The sequence below is a fragment of the Limanda limanda genome, chromosome 9, assembly GCF_963576545.1.
Source record: "Limanda limanda chromosome 9, fLimLim1.1, whole genome shotgun sequence".
Taxonomy (NCBI): Eukaryota; Metazoa; Chordata; class Actinopteri; order Pleuronectiformes; family Pleuronectidae; genus Limanda; species Limanda limanda.
In genome coordinates this window covers 17939680-17963634 of record NC_083644.1, presented here as the reverse complement: position 1 = coordinate 17963634, position 23955 = coordinate 17939680, and the positions used below count along the sequence as shown (strand labels likewise).

The following is a 23955-nucleotide window of genomic DNA, read 5'->3' as shown; positions in this document are numbered from 1 at the left end:
ACAGAGAGGATAACCACAGGATGGGATTAGGGGTTTGTAGAGTGAAATTAGACTATCTAGCTACCTGATGAACTCATTTGCCTGGGGAATGACTGACAAAGCTAATTCAGAAAATGATTTAATGGGGAGCAGAAGCAGATAAAGTGCTACAAGTCGATCAGTGCCAGGTCCTTAGGTGAGCCTGATAAGGTCTTTGCATTCGTGCCAACTTCACAGACTCGAGGAGCTCTGTTTCAGCAGTTTCTACTGACACACTGAATCAATGCCTGTTGAACCTGATTACTTTAAATGAGCCATATACAGATCATGGTTGTGTGTGTGTGTGTGTGTGTGTGTGTGTGTGTGTGTGTGTGTGTGTGTGTGTGTGTAAAGCCTGAGGAACCCCTTGGCATCACTGATCCACAATATTTTGTGTTGTTAATTTGATTTCTATGCCTGATTTGTTTGGATGTTGCCGCTAAGTGAAAAGAATCCGGTGTTTGTGAATGTTTAAATAACTTGGGGAACATCAACTGTAAATAAAGATGTTTGACGTATTGCCACTTCCTTTCCGAAAAAATGAAGCCAAAATATCCCGGATATGGGTGCCGCCATCTTGCGCTTTAGACAGAGTTTGGAGACAGAGTCTGTGGAGTAGTGGTCGTGGTGTGGAGCATGAACTGAGTCCATGAACATGGTCAAAAAACGTATGTATCCCCAACATGCAACATAGCTACCTGTTTAAAATGTTGTTTCCATTGTATGGTAGTGCCACTTTGTACAGCAACAGTAAGCACAAAGACAAACATATCAACAAGTGGATAAACAAATAAATAAATAAATGGCTCTTGCGTGTGGTATCCACTTCCTGCCCTCACCCATTCACCTCGTTTCACAGCATCAAAAAACTAATTAAAACCCAACTTAGAAGGAAAATTAACAAACAGTGTGATACTATCTACCTAAAATTATTTTTTGGTCTCGTCCAAGATCCACCCACTAACATGGAGGAGGCAGGGTTTAAGACCGACACTGCATCCAGCCACCAGGGGGCACTCAAGATGTTTTTGCATCACTTATGTGGAACTGTCCAGTCGTCCATCTTTATACAGTCTATGCTTTTTCTCATACTTTAAAGAATGAGAAAAACTCCTTTACATTTAGTTTTCTTATTTCCTGAAAAGCCAAGTGCAGAAATAACATTTTTTTATGTGTTTATTTGAGTCTCAATTGCTCTGTAGGATTATTTGAAAGTGACCCACGCTTCACCACAGGTACTTCTAGATCCCAGTGGTTCTGACGTTATAACCTCAGAGATCATGGCAGCTAAACTGTCCAGACAGGCCCGAGTGTCAGAAGCTCACGTGGGTACAAACACATTAATATCAACGTCACTCGCCACCTGCGCCCGGTGCCCAGACCGCTCCAGTGTCAGGCGGCATTCAGAGGAAAAGTCAGGTCATGTGCTGCTGAGCCTCAGTTTTAATTTGCTAATGGCACTCCCTGTTTCATCTCCTGCATTTGAGCTGATTGCACACAAAAGACTCCATTTACCCCTGAAGAGACACTCCATCTTGGCACCGGCCGCCGCTCGAGGTCTCAGCGTCTGCTGCCGAGGGATTTTGCCACTCGTTCTCTTCCAAAAATCAGTCTAGTAAATCTAAATATATATGTTTGCTGGTTTCACACCAGTGAAGGAAAAAAAGAGGAAATTCCATGATCTACGCCAGGGTCTCAACATCCAACTTTCTTTCAACAAGTGGTTTGACTGAGTGTGTCAGTGAGTGTTTTGATGTTTGTCTTTCCGGGTGCACATGTGCATGTTTTGGGACAGGGCCCTGGTGAGCTGCTAATGCCAGCTGTGTTGTACCATTGTGAAACGGGCAGGTGGCTCTCTATCTCACCTTTGCTCAAAACATTAGATGAACACTAAAATATGTTAATCTAGATTTTGGTGGTTTTTTTGGGTTTGTTTTAAAATAACAATGGGAGAGAAATTAGTCACCTTAATCAAATAAAATAAATGTAATGCTGTAAATTCCTATGGGCATGCTGCACTATAAAAACATTTGTCTCTGCACTTATAAGTCACATTAAGATCCCCTTATGTTACGTACATTACATTTAATGAGCATGCCTCTATGAATTTGTCGAGGTGCCAGGTGCAAAAATAAAATTTTAAATGAAACCTTCATATTGTATCCAAGCGAAACATTGTCTAAATAAAATATTACCATTGGTCTTTACATAACATATTACACCCAAACGGTGCTGTTGTTACAATTTCCAAAAAGCTTCTTACTAAGAAATGTTATATATAAGTACAGGGAGACCACTGAATCATTTTTAATGCCTCAAACTGATGACTACATCCTTCATCCCACAACAACATAACCTCCTCTAATACAATTTAAAGCACAGCCTTAATTTTACGAGTACATTTTTCCCCTGATATGTGACCGAGTCTGCTGATCCAAACAAACCAAATAAAGTGGAGGACGCTGCCCTCCTCCCCTGAAGTTAGTCATGTAAACGCTCTTGTCCTCTCGGCAGCCTCACTGCTTTGGGAGGATTTTTTTTCACAGCGCGGCCGTCAGATGCTTCAAATCCGCTGGGCCGCGACTCTGACGAAGCAGAACAATATCAAAGTCTAGGACTATGTCAGGGCTTCTCTTGCTGGATATATTTTTAATATTTATGCAGACACTGGAAAAAAATGCAATAATCTAAAAAAACAAGTGAATTAGGCATGAAACACAACAGGATATTGCAGAGAGATTATGTTGTTTCCTTTCGCCCTTGTGTCCGTCTTTGCCTGCCTGTCCTGCACAACTGCCCAGGGCCGCCTTTAATTGGGAAGCAGAGGGAACTGAACATGTTTTCTTCCGAAGCAGCAGAAGTTTTACATCAGACATCTCCATGTGGAGGAAACTCATTTTTCTAATGAAGAATTTCTGAAAATATCAGCCAGGTACAGACTGTGACACACAGGATTTGTGATAATGACGTTTTACAGCCGAAGCATAGCATGAAGCAAATTCTGTTCAGCTGTTTTATATATATACACCTATATATATATATATATACACCTATATATATATATATGTATATATACAGAGAGAGAGAGAGATGTGTTATGTTTGGATGTGAAGGGAGCCCTGCTTCATGAGCACCCACTGGAGTCTGCTGCAGGAAAGATAATAAAGGGATTAGCCCTGGTTTTTCTAGGGCATTTGGTCCTAAAACAGAATGTCTCATCTGCTTCCTCCATGTGAATAGCTTAAATTCTTCAGTGTCTTTGTCTACTGCACGAGCGTCGCAAGTAAGGAAAAAGAAACAAGGCCTTGGGACAGACACGACTGAAACACACGAGGATGCACACACTTTTAAGACGCACACTCTTTCCTCTAAGTACAGAGCACTTACTTAAATCTGTATAGACTCTATACAAACACAAACACACTTACAAATACACACAAGGAGCATGTTTATTTTCTCTGGCACTGCACATTTATCTGCTGAAGTCCCAGTTCAACATAAATTCAATCCCCGCTGATTAGGCGTGTTGATTCAAGCTTGAAAACATTTCACATTTCGGTTTATGTTCTGTCGTAAAAAGAAGAAGTGTTACAACCCAACGCACTGTACACCGAATCAATACTTCCTATTGTGAGCGTGAATGGAAACAATTTCCCCATTTTCAAGTTGCTGCATGGCTGTGAGTGTGTGTGTGTGTGTGTGTGTGTGTGTGTGTTTGTGTGTGTGTGTGTGTGTGTTTGATATGAGGGTGATTAGTTAGGATGTGTAGCAGAGTTTCACAGCCCGTCATGTTCGCAGATAGAATCCAGCGGCTTGTCCACACTGAGCCAAATTGTTCCAGTGTTAACATATGGCAAACATCTCCACAAATGCACATACACACACACACACAAACGTTCACATACACATACAAACATGTGTCAACCAAATGTAACTAAGGAACTAAATGGAGTAAAGAAACCTGCACAATGCACCAAAGAGCAGCAACAACAGAGAATATATAATACAACACCCCTAAAGTAGAGTTACCATGTCCAACTATTTTTTTTAAATCCATTATATATAAGTCTTTACTTAACCAGGTTTGTTTGTTGTTAAGATGATGTACAAGGGAGACTAGCAGCAATACAGTTTCAACAGTAGAAGCAATTAACAGACACATAGATTAATACTATTAAAACTTTGTTCAATGTTACTTAAGTTTTGAGGCAGAAAAAAATCTGTACATTATTCTAAACATTAGGTGCCGAAAGCTTATTCTTCTTCAACCTATTTACTCCAGACTTTGGAAACAACAAATTAATGAGCAAACTGTCCACAGAACAAGATTAGATTACAATTTAAAAGAGAAGATAAATAGTTGGGAGATTTTAAGGGTTTTGAATATAAACACAGACCTATGATGGAGGTGACGCACACATAAGGGAGTCCAATTTGCTTTTGAGTAAATGGTGAGTAAGAGAATGACAATTTGTAATGAATCTCATTGCCCCATGATACATTTGAAGAGAATGAGCTGAGTTGTTCATGATCAACACATCACCATAGTTAACAAGAGGTAAAAGGGACATTTCTGTTGAGAAAAGCAGGATTTCTATCTGTAGTGAAATCCTAATAAGAGCCTCAGCCTTTTACATTTGATTTAAAAACCTTTCTTCTCTGCCCACACTCCAAGATGGCAGCAAATCACCTCCAAACCTCTCAGTTCACACTGGCTGTGTGTTTTGAGAACAACTACAGCTGAGTTTGTGTGTTTTGGGCTCTGCTTTGCATCTGGCTTCAGCGTTCAGCTCAGATGAGATTTAAAAAGTATCAGAATCTCTTATTCAACACCGTGTCATGAAATACAACTTCCTTTTAAATGATTCTCACTACAGCTCATTTCCAAAGCCACTGTTATACAAGTTATTTAGAAAAATAAACCTGACCTTTGGAAAAAAAGGGGCCTTGAGATAAAACAGGTGTTGCAACAATATTGCAGACTCAGTTCTTCAGTAATTAGGATTTGGACGTGGTTCCCGAGCTTGAGGAGGAGCTCTTCTGACAGGGGCTTTCGGGTGAAGCCGTGAATTGAGCAAGACTTTAGCGAACGTTACCTACGCTCCCTCTGCGGCTCCCTTCTCCAGACTACTACATTTCTCCCCATGTTTGCCTTGGACATGAAGCAAATTCACTTAATACTTGTGGGACAGCTCAACATTTAAAGCTCCAATTTAAGCGGATCAAGTGTAGGCATTGTTTGGTTATGTTAACCATATGTGTTGGCTTTTCATGATCTGAATCCCCGCTCAAAAAACAAGAGTGCTGGTGAAAATAAACATGGGATCGCCCTACACAAATTGTGGACTAATTGTGTATTTGGACTAAGTCATTCTTAAGGTTGGAGGGCTTTTTCCATTTGCTAAGGGACGTGGGGGAAATGACAGCTTGACGTTGATTAGTGTGTTGACTTGTGGAATTGGACCCTTACCTGTAAAGAATACAACCACGAGATCTATTTATACTAACAAGGTAGTGGTACTCTCACAACAGCTCAACATCTTCAGTGGAATTTTTTTTTTCTGCTAAAAATACAGGAATTACAATCATAAGTTTCTGTTGAAAAGTAATCAGCAATGAAGCAAGTCCAGTCTTGTTTTTGGACACGATTTACACGTATCTTATTGAGGAAAAATGAATCTACATAGACTGTTTTCCTCTGTGAAGTACACTCAAATGTTTCATTCAAACGTTTTTAACAGGTGGCTGCAATTACGAGACAAACTAAGTAAACTCAAAGTAAAACAGTAAATACAATATACGTGACCTTGGTGTTTTGGTGAGTGGTACGTGGAGCATTTCAGTGGCTCATGATGACTCACCATACACTTGTTGGGTTTCTCTCCGGAGTGGACCCTCATGTGAATGAGCAGCTTGTAGCGCGCATTAAAGGGCTTGTAGCGGCGAATGCAACCCGCCCAGAAACAGGTGAAGTCTTCACCTTTGCGCTGGTCGATGTGCACCTTCTCAATATGCCTCACCAGCTCCTCCTGCTGCTCGTACGCAGCGCTGCAGTCAATCCAGCGACAGACCTGCTTATCACCCAGCACTCCTCCAATGGCCTCTTCCTGCTCTACGGCTGTGTGAGATCCAGGAGCTCCTCCGGAGGTCTGCTTGTGTCCCAGAGAGGAGGCCGGTGCGGTTTGCTGGCTCAGGTTGTGCAGCAGGCCCCCAGGGCTGGGCCCCACGTACTGGTGCAGGTGGTAGGGCGGAGGCATGGCAGGTCGAGGGGGGTGGTGGGGGTGACGGAGGTGTCCACTGCGACCACTCAAATGATGGTGATAGTGGTGCTGAAAGAGTTCGTCTTCACTAGGAGAGAAATCATCGAGGGGCTCCTGTTTGAGGGCAGCCCCAGATCGTTGGCCTCCGTCCAGGAGGAGCCCAGCTTCAGGCCCTGAATGCAATGTCCCAGACATCAGGGCCCCACTCATCAGTAGCCCCAGCCCGTCCGAGCCTCCCACGCCTCCCCCGGCTGCTCCTCCAGCCCCACGCCCCTGCAGCATGGAGCCCGGCTCCTCACACAGCCCCTGGCGTAGCCCCTGGCCCTGGTCGGGCTCCTCTGATGACACCGAAGAGGAGGATGTGGAGGAGGAGGCGGACAGGGACAGCAGGCAGGTGGCAGGTGATGACAGATGACAGCTCTCGTGTACCCTGGGTTGCTGGGGGCTGCCTCGAGGTGGGGGCCTCTGGAGGGCTTCCTGTGAGCAGGAGTTAGAGGGTGGGGACGTAGAAGAGGAGGAGGAAGAGGAGGAGAAGCCGGCACTTCTGGTGTGGCTGGATGAAAGGTTAGAACGTAACCCGTTGATGCAAGCCACCATCGACATCTGGGAGGAGGAGCAGATGATGGCGGTGATATTGATCTCCTCGGAATCAGCGCCAGAACCTGATGGGGAACTAGTGGCGCCAACACTGCCCGTGCCAGCAGCAGCGGTAGACTGCGCAGCCAGGGACAGGCAGTGTCTCTTCAGAGTGTTCGCACTGAGCTGCCGCGCTGAATGACGGGAGCCAGTTGGAGACAAAGCCAGCGGGGAGGAGCCATCTTCATTATTAAACGATTGAACTGCGTCTCTTGACGCAGCACCACCAACACCGCCTGCTGCACATACGCCGCTACCGTTGTTGCTAACATGCGGAGGTCCAACTGTCATGTCCCTTGGCACCCCCAAACCTTGTCCTACTCTACAGTTTTGAAACACGGCCTGGGACGTGCTATTGACTCTCGACCCTGTGCCGGAGATTTTATAGCCCATTGAGTTCTCCTGTTTGATTATGTAAGGGAGAGAGGAGCGAGTCGCACTGGCACTGCCGCAGCCGAGGCCAGGTGAGGCCCCTGACAGGGTCGTCTGGAAAGCAGAGGAGGATCTGTAATGAGAAAAACACACAAGAGAGGAATATGAGCGCTATTAGCTCGTAGGCTGATGACAGATGCAGATTGGTCATCCTTCCCACCAGCAGCACTGTCTGAGTTTTGCCTTCTGCTTCCTCCGAAAATATTTCTCGCAGTTTATATAAAAACCATGTCATCACAAATTTGTCCCACTGGCCTAAAACATTTCATTCACTGAAATGGACCTTAATGAACGAACATTAACACTGTGCTGGCCTTGTTATGAATTAAGGTGACGTTGGACATCAGGTAACATCCACTGCTGGTGACCCAAAGTGCTTTTATGAATAAATGAAATAGGATCTTCTCGTAGTGAGACGATATGAATGGGTATTTATAACTAAGAATAGAGCGGGGGTGGGGAGGGATGGCGACTGAGACAGAGAGGCCACTGGCTAGTGTGTCCATCTGATGGGCTTTGATGACACAAAGGGGTTAAACCCAACCCAACATCGGGGATAAATAGGGAGTCACCTGTTTTGGTGGCATAATTGCAGTCTATGAAGGGTCAGCGTTTACAATACTGTGTATTATGGTGGGAATCTTTTCCCTGCTGAATGGGGACCCCAGGTCGGGTTTCTCCGTGCGTTGCTGTGATCTCCTACATAATCATTCCTGTCAGTTGGCTCATTATGGATTTTGTCCAAAGCCCCTGAGTGATGTGAGAAGAGCTCTCTTTTTCTGCAGCCTGTCTCATGAAGGAATCGTCTTTGTCCCGTCCCCTCAGCACGCTGGGGGGAAAAAGCGGAGCTAACGCTAACTTGGATTTGGAGAAAGCCACTGGCAGACTTTGCCATTGCTGTTAATAAAGACTTGAACCCACCTCCCCTCCTCACTCTCCGTCTATTCAGGAATACCATTTCCTGTTTGGCTATGGGGAAAATAGCAAGAAACAATATGCGGGGAGTCGACATCTGTCCAGTTGCACTCTCGGTCAAATGGCTGAGGATAGAGGGAATAAAAAGAGAAGGAGAAAGACGAGGGACAAACCCCACAACGTAGAAATCGCCTGGAAACTCTTCCTGACTTGACCAACAGTAGTCGAGCATTGCACAACAGAAGAATCAGATTAGTGCAACATAAATGTTGTACTTTGGACCCCTGCGTTTTTTTTTATAGGTAGAGCTTTCAGGTCATATACGTGCGCATCTGATTCCACAATAGCACAGCTAATGAAAAACACATTGCACCTGCATATTGTTAGTAATACTATACCAAACAGGAAACATTCAAAACTGGAACAGGAACAAAATGATTCTAAAACAGGAATAACAGTGACAGTTTACCTGGCGTCCTGGTGAGGGCCGTCCTGCAGGAGGAGGTCGGGGGTAGCTCTGTCACAGTGGAGGCTCTGGGGGTATAGCCCCCCTAAATGACCCCCCGCCGAGAGTGGCAGGCTCTGCCCACATCGCATCAGGGTGTCCACAGCGTCACCCAGCTCAGCGTCTACATCTTTCTCCGAGCAGTAGGCACCATTCACTGGAAGGGAGGGATAGTGTTAATAACCTGCACTTCAGTTTGCTATTTACATATTTCTTTCACAAGGAAACTAGAACATCTTTGATATGTAAGTTTAGTTTTAGTTCGTAGAGCTGTGACCCATGGTCACTCTGAAACTAAACGCTGGATCAGCAACTTAGTTTCCTACTGACAGCATTGGAAGAATAATCAGTTTTACAATGGGATCCTTGCCATCAGTGACATGTTGAAATCCTATTAGATTATAAATATTCTCTCGAGGAATAATTGTTGGCGGCCACAGCTGCAGGATCCAGTGATATATGAAGAGCTCTTTGGCAAAGTCCGACTGGTGACAGTAAAAATACCACAGGAGAGACTTATTGCCAAATATTATTGCAGGAGAAGTTGAGGAAAAAAATATCCATTTGTGGAAAAAAAAACAAATCCAAATGAATATGTCCGCAAGGTCCAGCCAGTCAATGTTTTAAAATTAATCAAATAATTAAATTAAAGATCCTTGTAGAATTTACCATCAGTTCCTCAACTTTTATGCAAGAAAGCCTTTTGGGAAAACAGTGACCTCATTAATTCATTAGATTCAACTGTTATTTAATTAGTTATTTATCAATTTAAGGGAAAATAATAACTATTCAATTGTGGGTGGAAACACTATGATTTAATCTAGTAGCATAGTCGAAAAGAAGAAGTTACAACTCTCATCCAAAAAGATTATTCAGTAAGTGGATCAAAGTGGATTTCCGTCAATGTAAAAACCGAAAATGACTGTGGTGAAGGGATTTATTCTCGGTCAACATTTATTTATTTGTGTTTTATTCCTTTGGCACAAGCCTGCACAACTGAGCCTGTTTTGAAACTTTTATTTTTATCAGATGTTTTATCCTTTCAACTTGGATATTAGGAAATAGAGGTTTTATGAATATGAGCAAAAATATAATAATAATAGGAACAAGAGTGAAGAGTATTAGCAGAGGGAGGGAGGTCTGTATGAGGAAATAATTGTGAAGGGGAAAGGAGATATCCCCACACACTCGTGTGTAGGTGGCCACGCGCCCCTGTTCCAACTTTTCCTAACTCAATTTCTCAAATTCAATTATCCCCTAACGATGTTATTGCCAATGTTATCACACACAATGAGCTATTATTAATAAACCCACCAAACACAATGCATGTGAGGGAGAACACAGAAAGACACTGGGGAGTGAGATGTGAAAATAGGCAGAAAAACTTTCAGCAAATATCGGGATTTGGGCAACAGATGAAAAAGCAGAAAGAGAAAAAAAAAAGATTAACAAAGGAGAAAGAGATTACAACATGAGTAACAGATGGAGAGGGAGAGTAAACAGGACAAGGAGGAAGTGTTTGGGAATATGGGAAAAAGGTCACAAGAGTGAACAAAAGACGAGAGAAAACAGGGGAACTTTGTGAGCCATGTCATGAGGAACATCTATTTACATATCCCTCCTACAGCTGATGTGTCCACAGTCTCCACAGCATTTGTCTTGTCGCGGGTCACAGCGGAAACACAAAGAAGCAGAGAGAGGGCGAAGCGAGCTACGCAAACAGCCTCGAATCGCCAGGGGACGACGCTGGTTTCACTCAGAGCCACTAACAAAAGACAAGATGTCTTTTAACTCTGGTCTGTTTTCAAGCAACACAAACCATTGTGTTTATTGAATTCTACTTTTTTTTTTGTTGGCTGAGCGTCCCCCCCCCCCCCCCCCCCCAATTAGCAGCATATACAACTGTGTTTCTGTATGAAAGTTTCAAGGCCCGCTGACGTGAAGCCAAGTGCTTCCCTGCCTCGAGTCAGGGGTAACTCAGTCAAGATGGCCACTAGTGATACGAAGATGACGAACGTCAGGGATCTCTTAATTGAAACTTAACGCGTGTGCACAAACAACTAAATAAAAACGTTGTCATGAAGCTCTGGTTGGGCTGGCAGTTGGTCAACGAAGCCTCGAATGGATGCACATACTCCGTCTCACACTCATATCCGAGTCCCCAGCATATAAAGCACATAGGCTCTTTCAAAGCTCAGTGCTGTGTTCCACAGGACGCCAAGAAAGGTTCTTCATGCAAATGAGTTAAAGAAGCCAGAGATGATCCCACACAATGATTCTCTGTCTGTAAACCGTTCTACTAAAACTCGCTGATAAAGCCACCATTGTTTTTCAGAATGATTTTTCTTTTTTTAACTAACCACTTAAACATGTCTTCACTGCTGGGAAACGGGGGCTCCACCGATCTTGTCTTTTACAAAAGACTATTCACCTGATGTTAGAGCTGGCAAACGGATCTCAATCGTTTTTTAGTAATGAGTTCGAAAATAAGCCCAAAGAACCAATTCAAAAAACTGTCAGCTACTGAAAGCTGGTAGCAAACACCTGTTCAGACTTAAGATGTTTCTTAGTGTGTCTTATGCCAACTTTTAGACTGTTTTTATTGCAGGGAAATGTCTTCCACATGCAACTTGCTTGTTTAGACAACATAAAACTATGAAAATGTAACTTCTTTTGTCAAGTTAAAAAGTGTTTGTAGCAAAGAAAAACTATTTATTTTCCTATAATATGTATCGATACAACTAAGATTTTATCAGCACCTGTATTGAACATTTTGAAGTAAATCCCAACTATCCTTCCCTTGTATCATTGCTATTTCTAGCATGAACATGTCATTAGGGGAGAATGGATTTGGATTAATGGGCAATGAGTAAGTTTGTAAGTGTGACCACTATTCTCTTAGGTTAAAATACTTTTATACAATCTTGCAACATTACATTTTCTGCTCACATCAGTTCATATATTTGCTTATTTACCCATCCAAAAGAAACATAGCGCCATTTAGCATTGATTTGGAGATTAGCTTGTGTCGCCGAAGCGACCTACCCTGATGCCTCCCACTGGTTTGTGAATGCAGTTCCATTTGGCTTTTGAAGATGAGAGAAAGCCAGAGAATATGTTTACTGACATTATAAATCTATAGAGACGTGGGGTTTTTATAGACCTCAATAGAAACTGACTCTTTACAACAAGTGGAGTTGCCCTCTGCTGGTCATCCACTTTTTAGTGGAAAATATGTGGCTGTTGAACTGTTTAATGCACTTCACAAGCTAGTTGCTAGTTCTGTCTTTCACAAAACATAAATTCGAACTACTTTCATTTGATCTCCTCAGTAACCAACCAGTAACAGAATAGATGGACTAGCTCTTGCTGCTATTTGGAGGCACCATGTGAAACGACCTACAGCAGCTACATCGGTACACATGGTCCCATTTGTTTGAAATGTTTTTTTTTCTTGTTATGTTCTTTCAGACAAAATTACAAATACATCTGGATTTTTAACCTCCTGCCAGCATCTGACTTTCACATGTGCTTGAGCTGTGTCGAGGAGTTTGCCTGACGATTTGCATTGTGTTGTGAAAGCTCAGGTGCACTGAAGCGTCTCCATCAGAGACACCTCCTGAATGTCTCCGGCACGTTGGAATCAGAGTGTTAAATGAGTGCTAAAGGTCGTCATCCCCCTTGCTGCAGAGAGTTAGCACTCCACTGATTTAGAGCATTACTACATTAACAGAATCAGTCACGCTCTGGTTGGAGAAACAAGGCTCCTCAACATATGGTGGTTTGGATGGGACCCAACAGTAAATTCAGTTTATACTGAATGTGCCATGGTAATTCTGTGCGCAACATTTCAACATTTCAACAGTCATGGTTTGATCAGGAGGTGGAAGCCAAAGAGAGCATCAGGGACTGAGGTGAAACGCAAAACATCCAAGCAGCAGCGACAAGAGGAGAGGGAGACGAATACCGCCCAACTCGCCATTTCTCTGTGTGGGATCACATGCAAAGTTTGATACAAGGGAGGAATCAGGGTCTTTGTAAGTCATGCGTGGTCCTATCAAAGGGCCACGTATTTTTTTATTATATTTTTGCTCATATTCAAAAAACCTCTATTTTCTAATATGCAAGTTGGAAGGATGAAACATCTGATAAAAATAAAAGTTTCAAAACAGGCTCAGTTGTGCAGGCTTGTGCCTAAGGAATAAAACACAAATAAATAAATGTTGACCGAGAATAAATCCCTTCACCACAGTCACTTTTGGTTTTTACATGGACGGAAATCCACTTTCATCCACTTACCCTTTCACAAGGTTTTGTGGAAAGCCATTGGGTAGTTTTCGCATAATCCTGCTAACAAACAAACCTAAAGATGGGCAAAAACACAACATCCTTGGTGGAGGTAAAAAGTTTACAACCACGACACCAACAAGGACAGACCCTTAAAAACAAGTATTAAAATGTAATAATTTAGATCTGCAAAGGATGTTATAAAAACTCAAAGAGCCCTTGATATGAAGAGGGTATACGTTCGGGCAGTGTGAGTCCTCACAAGTATAGAAAGACAAGTTAATGAGTGAATGAATGAGAAACTATGAGCGAGTGATCCACTGATATGATTAACAATAATTAATAGAGCCCCTGTGGACTTCCTGACCCCTTACAGCACATTGTTTCTACATTTGCATCTCCATTTCTATTGCATCATCCACAAAGATAAGCACACATCCTTACCACCTTTACCCCACTATTAATGGTAAGATGCAAAGGAACAGAAATGTGCCCGTCAATACTATTTTAAAATAATTTTTGCAAGAGGAGGGAAACGCAACCAACACATTTGTTAGACTTCAAAGATTCACACTTTGCATGTTGGTAAGAAACACTGAATATAAACACAGCATTGAGTTTCTTCATAGGAACATTTCACAGGGCGCGTTGAGCTGAGTTCAGTATAACATCCAACTGTCGAAAGCATCTCAGAACAAGCAGGGTGGGATGTTGCTGTGATATACACAGTTGCAAGCATTCAGACCCAATTACGTATGACGTTGTTAAGGGCGTGAGACCAAGGACGCAGGGGCAGAGAGAAAGCCCGAGAACAGAAAGAGGCAGGACGGGGCCAGAAGCACCAGGGGCAAGTGTTGTGCTCTGTACGGAGACCACGTACAGATGTGCTGGCTCATCCTCACAGAGGAGCCACTGATGTCAGCATTGACAACCAAAGACGGAGGCAAAAAGAAGAACGCTATTGTTATCTGCCTCCCCGAACACCACCAAAAATCACTTTTGGAAGAAGCTCAGTAGGAGAGGAGTCGTCGTTTGTTAGAGAACATGATGTCTAATAATAATCTGTTACATCCTAAGTGGTATCTTCTGTTCCATAAATGTCATCACATGATATCTACTGCTCCCACTGCCTCCTCTCCTCTGCTGTGTTATTAAAGTAGCGCGCTCCCTTTGGAGGGCACTGCTGCAGGATGACGGTAAGCTGAGACTCATTAAGATGTACAGGAGAAGTCAAATTAATGAAGCAGTTTGCCAGTTTGTACGCTCGATTGCACGTGAATGCATAAACTAATGCTTCAAACAAGAGTGTGATTATAAAGGGATAAATTGGGTTATTTGAGAACTTGTTTTGGGAGATGTATGATTAATTTTTTGGCCGAGCTTGTGGAGAGAAACAAGGTTCCACTAACCCTGCAATATGTCTGCTCTGATGTCATCCATTTGTCACGCTGCCTTCTTGTCAAAAGTCCCCTGGGGAAGACGGCGCACAAAGCCGTAAACCTCCGGTGCATCATGATCTTGAGTGTAAAGTGCTTTCTAATCCTTTTCTTCCTGCTGATTATTGCAGTCACTGTGACCATGGAGGCAGTAAAATGAGACAATAAGACAATAGACAGGAACGGTGAGTGAACGCAGACTCGATATTTCTGATAATTAGGGCACGACTCGCTCCTTATTGGAAGGTTTGCGGTCACTGTGATGGTGATTACATTGATTGTTGAACACGCTTCGCATGCTGTATGAATTTCTCATTTCTCATCACGGTCAGCTATGATCGCGCCGTAATGGTACACCTATTCGAGCTGCCTTAGGGGGCTGATGATCAAGAGTCGTGTTCGAGTTCAGCAACGTTGTGCCTTGGCTAAAAAACTCTCCCCTGACCTCAGTGACTAATAAATGACTAATAAAGCGAAGCAGACACATGTCTCCAATCTAGCAGAACTTAACCCCTCTGAAACAACATGGCTATTATTCCAAGATACGCAGTTATGACTACCATACCGTACAAAGCATTCCAGCCCATACAGCACCGAAAAGATCAAACCACATCATCACATAGTTGAAAGTCGATGTCGCTGTCTCCCTCAATGAATCTCTCTCCTTCTCCCTCTCTCTCTCTCTCTCTCTCTCTCTCTCTCTCTCTCTCTCTCTCTCTCTCTCTCTCTCTCTCTCTCTCTCTCTCCGGGATCATTATTTCTCTTACACTCCTCCATCTGATCAGCAGATGGTCTGGACACCATTATTAACTGTAATTGGTGGTAATCTGGGGCGATTCTTTATTTCGGTGACACTTCATTTTCTATAATTCTCGCCTCTCCCTTTTAAGTCACCTAAGCGTTGCGTTAAGTGCCAGAGTGAGACCGTGCTTGTGCCAGCGTTTAATGCGTTCAAGTCTTCGGAGACATGCAGGCCTCAATGAAAAGCAGATGTGAGGATGGATAGATGGTTTAAGGAGAGGGAAAGAAGGGGGGAGGTGATCGGAGGTGTACTGTACTTAAAGGAGCGAGAGGATGCTATTTGGGGGGTGGGGGGGTGGAGGGTGGTTGGGTTGTCAGGAGTGTGATGCAAACATCTGAACCCGAGGTACAACAAGCTGCCAAAACCGCAAGACAGATGCCTCTGGAAATCCAACCTGACACCTCAACTGGCCCCACTTTGGCTCCATAAATTATAACATTCAGCACTTAAACAGTTCATAATGATCATTTTATTCCTGTCGGCCCCAACACCCCCACCTGCCATGCTCCCCCTCCACCTTTTCCCTCCCTGTTTTCACATTAGAAAGGTCAACACATACAAGTGTGCAACAGCCGGCTGCAGGACTTTGTAGTGGGACGCTCTGGTTGTGCATCTTGTCCTGTGCAGATGTTGTGTATTAGGGTCCAAAGCCTTTCCCAGCTTTCCCGAATCTCATAACTCATGTCTATATTTGTGTCTGCGGCATAGTCCCGGAACTTATTTGTTTGCTTAGTAATGGATGTATGATTGAAAAACCTGGGGGCATAAGTAAATGAAAAATAACAACGTCTAGGGAGAAAGCTCTTTTTAAAGCAGGTGCGTTGCGAGGGGAAGAAGACGGAGAAGAAGAAGGAAAAAAACTCTATTAAATTACTGCTTGAGCACAGAAATGTCAGTGTTTTCATTGCAGGATTACCAGTACCAGTAGACATGAGAACTTTCACGAGGATAAAATCAATTTGTTCTGGCTGATTTTAGCCACTCTCGACCAGGTATCTTTGTTCCTCGCCGTTTTTTCTCATGGTCAGCTCGGTCACACAATAACCTCAGATTAGCTGTTATGAAGTCGAATACAAAGACATGAGAAAGGGGAAAAAAAGCCATGGAGTGAATAAGACAGACTTATGCGGCTCCAGAGGCATTCAGCTGCAAGCCTTAAATGTTTGGGCACAGGACAGAAATATCTGACTCCAGCTGCATCACGGTAAAAGCTATAAATTATTAGTTGGGCGGTGGTGCAATGATTGGCACTGTCGCCTGACAGTGAGAAGGTTAAAATCCCGATGCACAGCAAAACCTTTCTGCATGGTTGTGTGTCTCTGTGTGTTGGCCCTGTGATGGTGACCTGTCCAGGGTGTACCCTGCCTGTCACTGAATGGCATCTGGGATTGGCTCAAGCTCTGCAGTGACCCTCAAAGGAGAACTGTTATAGATAATGGGTGGATGGAAATGATGAATATAAAACAACTGGAAAATAAGCTACGAGCTCAGCAGTGTGACTGGTTGTTGTTACTTAGTGGTGACACTCTCAGTTTGAAGTCACACTGATGAATGCAGCAGTCGATAAATGATTAGCCCTCCTGCCTTTTAGAGGAGAGGACACATGTTGTGGGAACCAGACGGCCTCATAATACCAGGCTCTTCAAATGGAGCAGCGCTAACCGCAGTCATGAACACAAACAAATAGTTGGCAGTCAACAGCCCCTCAAACCCCCCCACCCACCTACCCCACCCACCCCCATATCCCTGTGCCAGGCTCGCTGCCAGGCGAAGTCTCAGAGATCAGCCACTTTACCACACGGATTAATGAGGGGATGCTCGGAGTCGAAAACCAAACACAGGAGAGAACGTTGTGGGTTTATGTCACTGCACATGCACGCTCACACACACACACACACACACACACACACACACACACACACACACACACACACACACACACACACAAACACAATCCCTCTCTCTTTCACACTCATACAAAATTAGATCTCTCACAGTCTCTAAACCTCTACAAAGGAAGAGGCACTGATTGGCTATGCTCACCCCTGATAGAATCCCACAACTTCCTACAGACAGTCACAGCCAATCATCTCCTGTGTTGTCCCTCCTCATTAACACAATTAAAACTTTTCACTTGTGCATGTCACCACCTGGTGGTAGCACCTTGTCACTGGGGACGGCTTCCAGCACATCTCCGACAGGTGAAGAGAATAGAAAAAGTTTGGTCTGACTTGAAGACCTGCAGGTAACAGAGGTCCAGACTGTTTCAAAAGCAGAGGTTAAAATCTTCCAATGGTTACAAATACAACTCATTATTAGCTTTGTTTCTGGATGTTTTTCTGCACTTCAGACATGAGCTACTGTGACTTATATTGTAGATATGACGGAAGAAACAATGTTAAATGCTTTTTCATTGATATAGAGGTTTTATTATTTTGAAAAAGTGTTAAAATTTGTATATTTATAAATACTTCCAAAGCTTAAAGGGTTTGATGTATCATTTCCCCCTTTTTCAAGATAAAAGTTTAGCAATTTCCATTAGACATTAAGTTTGAGTCACAGCATTCCCAGATCTTTTGGCCTATTTTCTGGTCCAAACACTCATTACTATTCAATAATCCAGGAGTCATGCACTTACATTTCAAACAGCTGTGAAAGTGGGATTTTCAAAATTTCAAAATTTCAAAAGCAGCAGAGCTGAATACCCACATGGTGATATCTGATCAGAGAGAAAAGAGCTCAGGATATGAGACACAACTAAATCACCAGGAAATCCAAAGAAAATGACTCATGGTAGAAAACCCTGTTTGCACACTGACCTCTGGGAATGGTTTTAAAATGGAACAATGATTGATTATCGCAAAAATAAGCATCGCTTCTAACTATTTTGTTTCCATCAAAAATGTGCATAGTCAACAAACCACTTTAAAGCCACTAGTAGCCACAACTCGATCCTGACAATCACTGTGATAACAAGATTTTTGGCCACAAATCTCTATAGTGCCAGGATTAATCAAAGTTTTACAAGGACACTCTCAGCCAAACCACATCCTAGAATTCAACCGAAAAGCCACATAATTATGAAGACCAGAGCACAAAGCTGCGGACTGGACCAGCTTGACAGCCGGCAGACTGACGAGATGTGATGCACTTGCCTGGCAGACGTGACCGTGACATCTGGTGAGGTGACAGACACCTTTATAGGGCTGGTGAGCAACGCCAAGCCAAGAGTGCTGGAACCTCGGCAAGGGATCCGGAGGCGCTTCACACTCAGACAAGAGGCTGCTCTGTTTGGGGAGGCGGCAGTAAACACAGGCAGAGTGATGTAGCCAGTCCGCAGCTTTGGAGACTGAGGAGCAGTGGAAGCACCACACCCTCAGAGAAAGTGTTAAAGGTGAGACTGAAACACTTCTCAACTGAATCAAATTATATTCCTACAATAACATGGTGTTAAAAATGTACAAGACATTTTTTTAAATCAGTGTTTATTCAAAAGATTTTAGGCTCTGAACCTGAGTGCGTTAATGCATGTGTGTGTGTGTGTGTGTGTGTGTGTGTGTGTGTGTGTGTGTGTGTGTGTGTGTGTGTGTGTGTGTGTGTGTGTGTGTGTGTGTGTGTGTGTGTGTCTGTGAATGTGTGTGTGTGTGTGTGTTTGTGTGTGTGTGTGAGTGTACGTGAACTCAGGAGAATAACCAGTGTATATAAATCTGCTGTAAAAAGTAAACATGGCAATTTAATGCAGAAGCAGTGTTTTGTCCGAGTGCCCGCTCGAGTCATATCAAAACACAGCACAAGTCCCTCTGCAACTGTAGTGAAATCAGATCCATTAGTCAAACATCAGTATGACCCTCTATTTGCCAAAATTGCGATAATAGTATAATAAATCTGCACAGCTCAAAACGACTTGGTTAGGAAAATAACTTCTGTCAAACTGAGGTCATTTGTAATGATGACTTTATCCTCGTGGTGAATTTTATTCCATGTGACAAAGCAATAAAAGAAAGTCCCAAGTATTACTGTATTTCTCTTATTTTTTATGCAAATGGAATATAAACTGAGGGAAACAATTTGAGTGATAAAAGTTTACAGATTCAGTCATCGTGAATCCTTAAATCTTTTTATAAAACTGAGGAAATGAAGCAATGTACAAGCCACAGTTATCTATAAAAGAGAATCACTTTTGTGAATGCAGGCATATATTAACGTGCATGCTTATACATGGGATTCATATGATAATTCTGTTTCTTATTAGCAAGAATTGCCCCATGTGGATGTTTGGATATTATGATCTTGTTCAAAAAGTGTATGTTATGAATTACTTGAGATCTAGTTTAGTTTGGTGTGGGTTGTATGTGCAGTTATTTAGAATCCAGAAAGGATTTTCAGATATTAAGTAGATGGTGAGATAAGTTATGAATAGAATAAAAAAGGATTTATCACAGAATAACTGAATGCATAATGTAAGAGAACAGATAAAAATAAATAATTGGATATTTGGTTTGTTGTGTTTAACGATTAAGCTGCACTTACTGGAGACAAAGCACTGCTAAATCTTTGCATGGCAAAATGCTCAAAGCAATAATGCCAACATTTCGTTTGCCATGTTCATCATCTTGAATTAGTGCTTTAGCATGCTAACATTTGCTAAACAACAAGTATAGCTGAAGCTGATGGGAATATACGATGGCGGCACCCTAGTGGCAGCCTGTTGCAACAGCTCTTGCTCACTTCTGAGCCTTTTCTTCTTTAACTTAGTATTTTTTTGATCTTTTGTATTATTTTCCTCAGTTTTTTGTTCTTTGACATCTGTGCACTGGCCTAGATTTCCCTCAAGATCAATAAAGTCTGTCCGCTGTCTGTCTATCTGTCTGTCTATCTACCCGTTAAACCACTTTTGCAGATATTAAGTCACAAACAAAAATATTGAACAAAACTGAATTTAACCCGATGTCTTGAAATGCAGTAAAGGGATCACCGAAATTGTTACAGTTCATCCTGAGGGGCACCTGAACAGTTGGTGTGACTTCTCTCTCAAATTCAAACCTCATGGTGGCACAAGAGGAGAAGTCAAGGGGTCATCTCTGGGCTACATGGATTTCATGGTAATTCATCCTCTGGTTGTTGACATATTGTAAAGCGTGCACTGATATTGAATCCCTGGATCTGAGCTGACGGCATGATGGAAACGGGCAGGACAAGAGAACATGAGCACACTCAGCACTGGGTCAATGAAAAAGATTAAACTCATATTAATCTCAGGTATGGGGGCATCTATGTCCAGGGCTTCCAGACATTACACTGTCTCGCTGTAGTAAGACTTTGTTAGCTTAGCTTATCTCTGCACCAGTGGCCTGCTCACTTTGGCCTGATTGAGTCTGTTAGTACAGTACTCCTTCAGCCTTCTTCAGCCAGCACCCAGTATTTACAAGCAAGTCTAAATCTGTGAGAGATTGTGATTGAACACAGATGCCAGGAAATTCCTCAGAAATTACAGTGGCTAATCTCAACTACAGATTATATGAGTTTCTCTATGTAGAAGACACATCAAGGCCCATTCGATAGACACTCCCTTCGTCTTCCCGCCCAGCTCCGCCTCCACACACATTACACTTTGACAGAACTGGAGATTTATAAGACTTCTGTAAAAAACATTAATCAATTTGAGGCAATTACTGAATATTTTGAAAGGCAGCCATGGTGGAGAAATAAATGAATGAACTTCTGGAGGAAAGTGGTCGGTGGTCTGATTGAGAGGTTGAGTCTTTAATTAGATCACGTCTGAATGCAGCAACATTTGAAAATGATTATTTGTTACCTACACAGTACACATAACCTTCTGTTCTTCTCAGAAGAGATGCTGGTTGTTTCAAACAAGGACCAAACCAGATGTTTCAGGGAACTAAAAGAGGAATCCAATATCACTTCCTATTTCTATGTTACTTTTTGTTGTTTCAGTGCAGGAAGAAAAATGAAATGCTACTTTGTGAAAAGGATATGTTCAAAGCATGCATAGTAATTGCTTTGGCTTTTGAAGTTTTGCGGCTAGAGTTCAGGCCCGTGCTTCTCCACAGTGTTCGCAGTGAATATTAGCCATTCAGGAATATTGAGGGTTAACTCGGTTTTGAAACGAGTTTCATGAAAGACCAACAATCTCCTTTGACAGCGGAGCCACAGAGGGGAAGCTTTTATTTTGATTCGATTATCGGTGTTGTTTCATGTCACTAGTTTCTAAACTCGTACATTTTAGGCTATGAAGTAAAATGATCTGCTTTGGACTAAATCCCTCTGTGTCCCCAAAACAAATGTCATGTTAAACATAGGACACAATGATGTCCCGCTATGTGAGAAAACCCAAACCCTAAAGATGGTTAAGTAATTATCTGATGATGTGCTGTAAACCAGTGTTTGGTTTCTTAAACGATGAGGTGAGATGATTTCACATCACCCCCGCCAAGAAGGTTATGTTTCCATCCCCTGTCTGTTTGTTTGTTAGTTAGTTTGCTCCTAAGCAGGATTTCGCAAACCCTACAGGACTGATTACCACAACACCTGGTGGAAGGATAAGGTATGGGCCAGGGGAAAATTCTTGAAGTTCTGGTGTTGATCCAGATCAGGGGGCGGATACAGGAGTGTTTTTTCACTTTCATAAACATTGTCAGTGTTTTCTCAGAGAATAATTTAAGGTTCTTGAAGAAAAATAGTTAGGGGACTGACATTTATGAGTGTGTGCAATGTGGTTTGGACCTAAATAAAAACCTTAGTTCATTTAAATGTGGTTTCTAAGGGAACTGTTGGGCCTCTGCCATTCATTTGTTTGTAAGCATTATTACGCAAAAACTACCAAACAAAAGTTTATTTAACTTGCGGGAAGGAACAGACATCAGCCAAGAAAGAACCCAATACATTTTGGCAACTAAGATTTGGGACCGACATCTATGAGTGTGTGAAATCGAGTGAGTGTTATTGAAATTACAATGATCAATCAATCAATCCTTTTAAAAAACAACTACACTTCATTAAATTGAAAATAGTTTCAGCAAAAACACAATATTTTTGAAGACAGTATTTGTTTTGCAGCTGTGGACACCTCTGACCTTAGTACATCAACTGATATTCTGTAACTGATTCAAAATATTGGTGACAATATCTTGTGCAGAGCCACAATTACACCACCGTCCAAATCTGCAACCAAAGGGCAATAACCCAGCTGAATAACAACGATAACCGGAGCTGTAGAGGGACCCAACACGGGGGGCACCACATGATTTGGGGGTTTTCATAAATATACAAAATAAATAAGGGAGGGCCCCAGGTTTTCCACTGAGCCAACCTGTGTTGAGTTTCAAACCACACATACCTAAGGAAGTCAGCAATACCATTCTTTTATTGTGTGGGGAGTCCTCATTAACCAAAGGTTTGGGCATGTGAGCACCACCCCCCATCGAAACCCCACACACTCACCAACACACATCACACATAGAGACGGGAACGTGTAATTTGAGATGGACAGTCTACCGGACATTATATATCACTTCACATCAAACACAGCTCAATAATGCTGCTGTGGGGAGGACGAGGAGGAGGAGGAAGAGCCCAGCGTTGGTGACCGCTTGAGCAGTGATGACTCGTGAGCCCCTGCGGTTACAGCGACCGAGGCATAGTGGGGCCTGTAAAAAGCCCAAAATGGTACCAAATGACACCTAAGGAAACACATTCAATCTTGTGCGGTGGAAGGTCAATACAAAGCTATTTATACAGACAACAGCACTGAGTGTTGGGCCACCATCAAAGAGCTTTATGAGCAAATATATTCTCACTGCGTAAGCATTTCAGATGTCCAGGCATTAAAGCCCTCCTGAGTTTTTCCCTCTCTTGTTTAATGGCTGTAATAAGATTCCTGTTATTATGATTTCTGCTCTCGCTGGTGGTTATGGCCAAAGTGAGACACGGGTTTTGTCTCAGGAGTGAAACTATTTCGGAGTCGGAACCTGGCTGTTGCTCTGTTTTACCGAGGATCAGCCCCCAGCACTGTCAGTCACATCGTAATGACTGAGAACATCAGCTGGCACTGACACATGCGGGACAAAGACATTTGGAGCAAAAGCACATACAGGTCAACAGCTTACACTGAGAATAAATCTGAAGTCTCACAGAATAAATACTTGGAAGTTTCCTGAGTCATAGTAGTATGGAGGATATGTATGTCATATACATACACATGGTACATTATATTAAACAAGCCAATACAAATTATATGAAGTCTTAAATGTACAATATGTAAATGTAATGCTATGGCTCAATCAAAACAATAACAGACGAACTTGTTTGATGACATCTTGAACCAGTGTGGGATCATGGGAATTGTTGTCCTCACCACCATTGTAGATGAAAATCTACCTGACGCAACTCAGGCGCAAATTGTGTTCACGGAAGAGGTGAAATGGTGAAGTTTGTTCCACTTTACCAATATCTACCCTTGTCTATCCTCCTTTGAATGGAAGCAAATATTCTCCAAAAATATTGAAACAAAAAGGAAAGACACAGCAAATACCAAGCAAACATTCATGGCTCTGAACATTCAAGAGTGATATACCCAAAAGGAAAAAGTGAAGGCTCTAAGCTTGTGGATTTTTGGATGGATCTGTGGTGAGATGAAGCCCAATC

The 23955-nt window shown here is 42.6% G+C and overlaps 1 protein-coding gene across 1 annotated transcript in view; it reads right to left on the bottom strand.

Annotated features, from left to right (window-relative positions):
- The window catches only part of LOC133011189 (zinc finger protein GLIS1), an 80324-nt gene that overhangs the window by 41911 nt on the left and 14458 nt on the right, over positions 1-23955 (bottom strand). Inside the window, exons 2-3 of the mRNA XM_061078894.1 lie at positions 8731-8923; positions 5880-7419 (exon numbers count right to left, since the gene is read on the bottom strand). Coding sequence (XP_060934877.1) covers positions 5880-7419; positions 8731-8923 — 1733 coding nt within the window. The remainder of the gene's footprint in view (positions 1-5879; positions 7420-8730; positions 8924-23955) is intronic.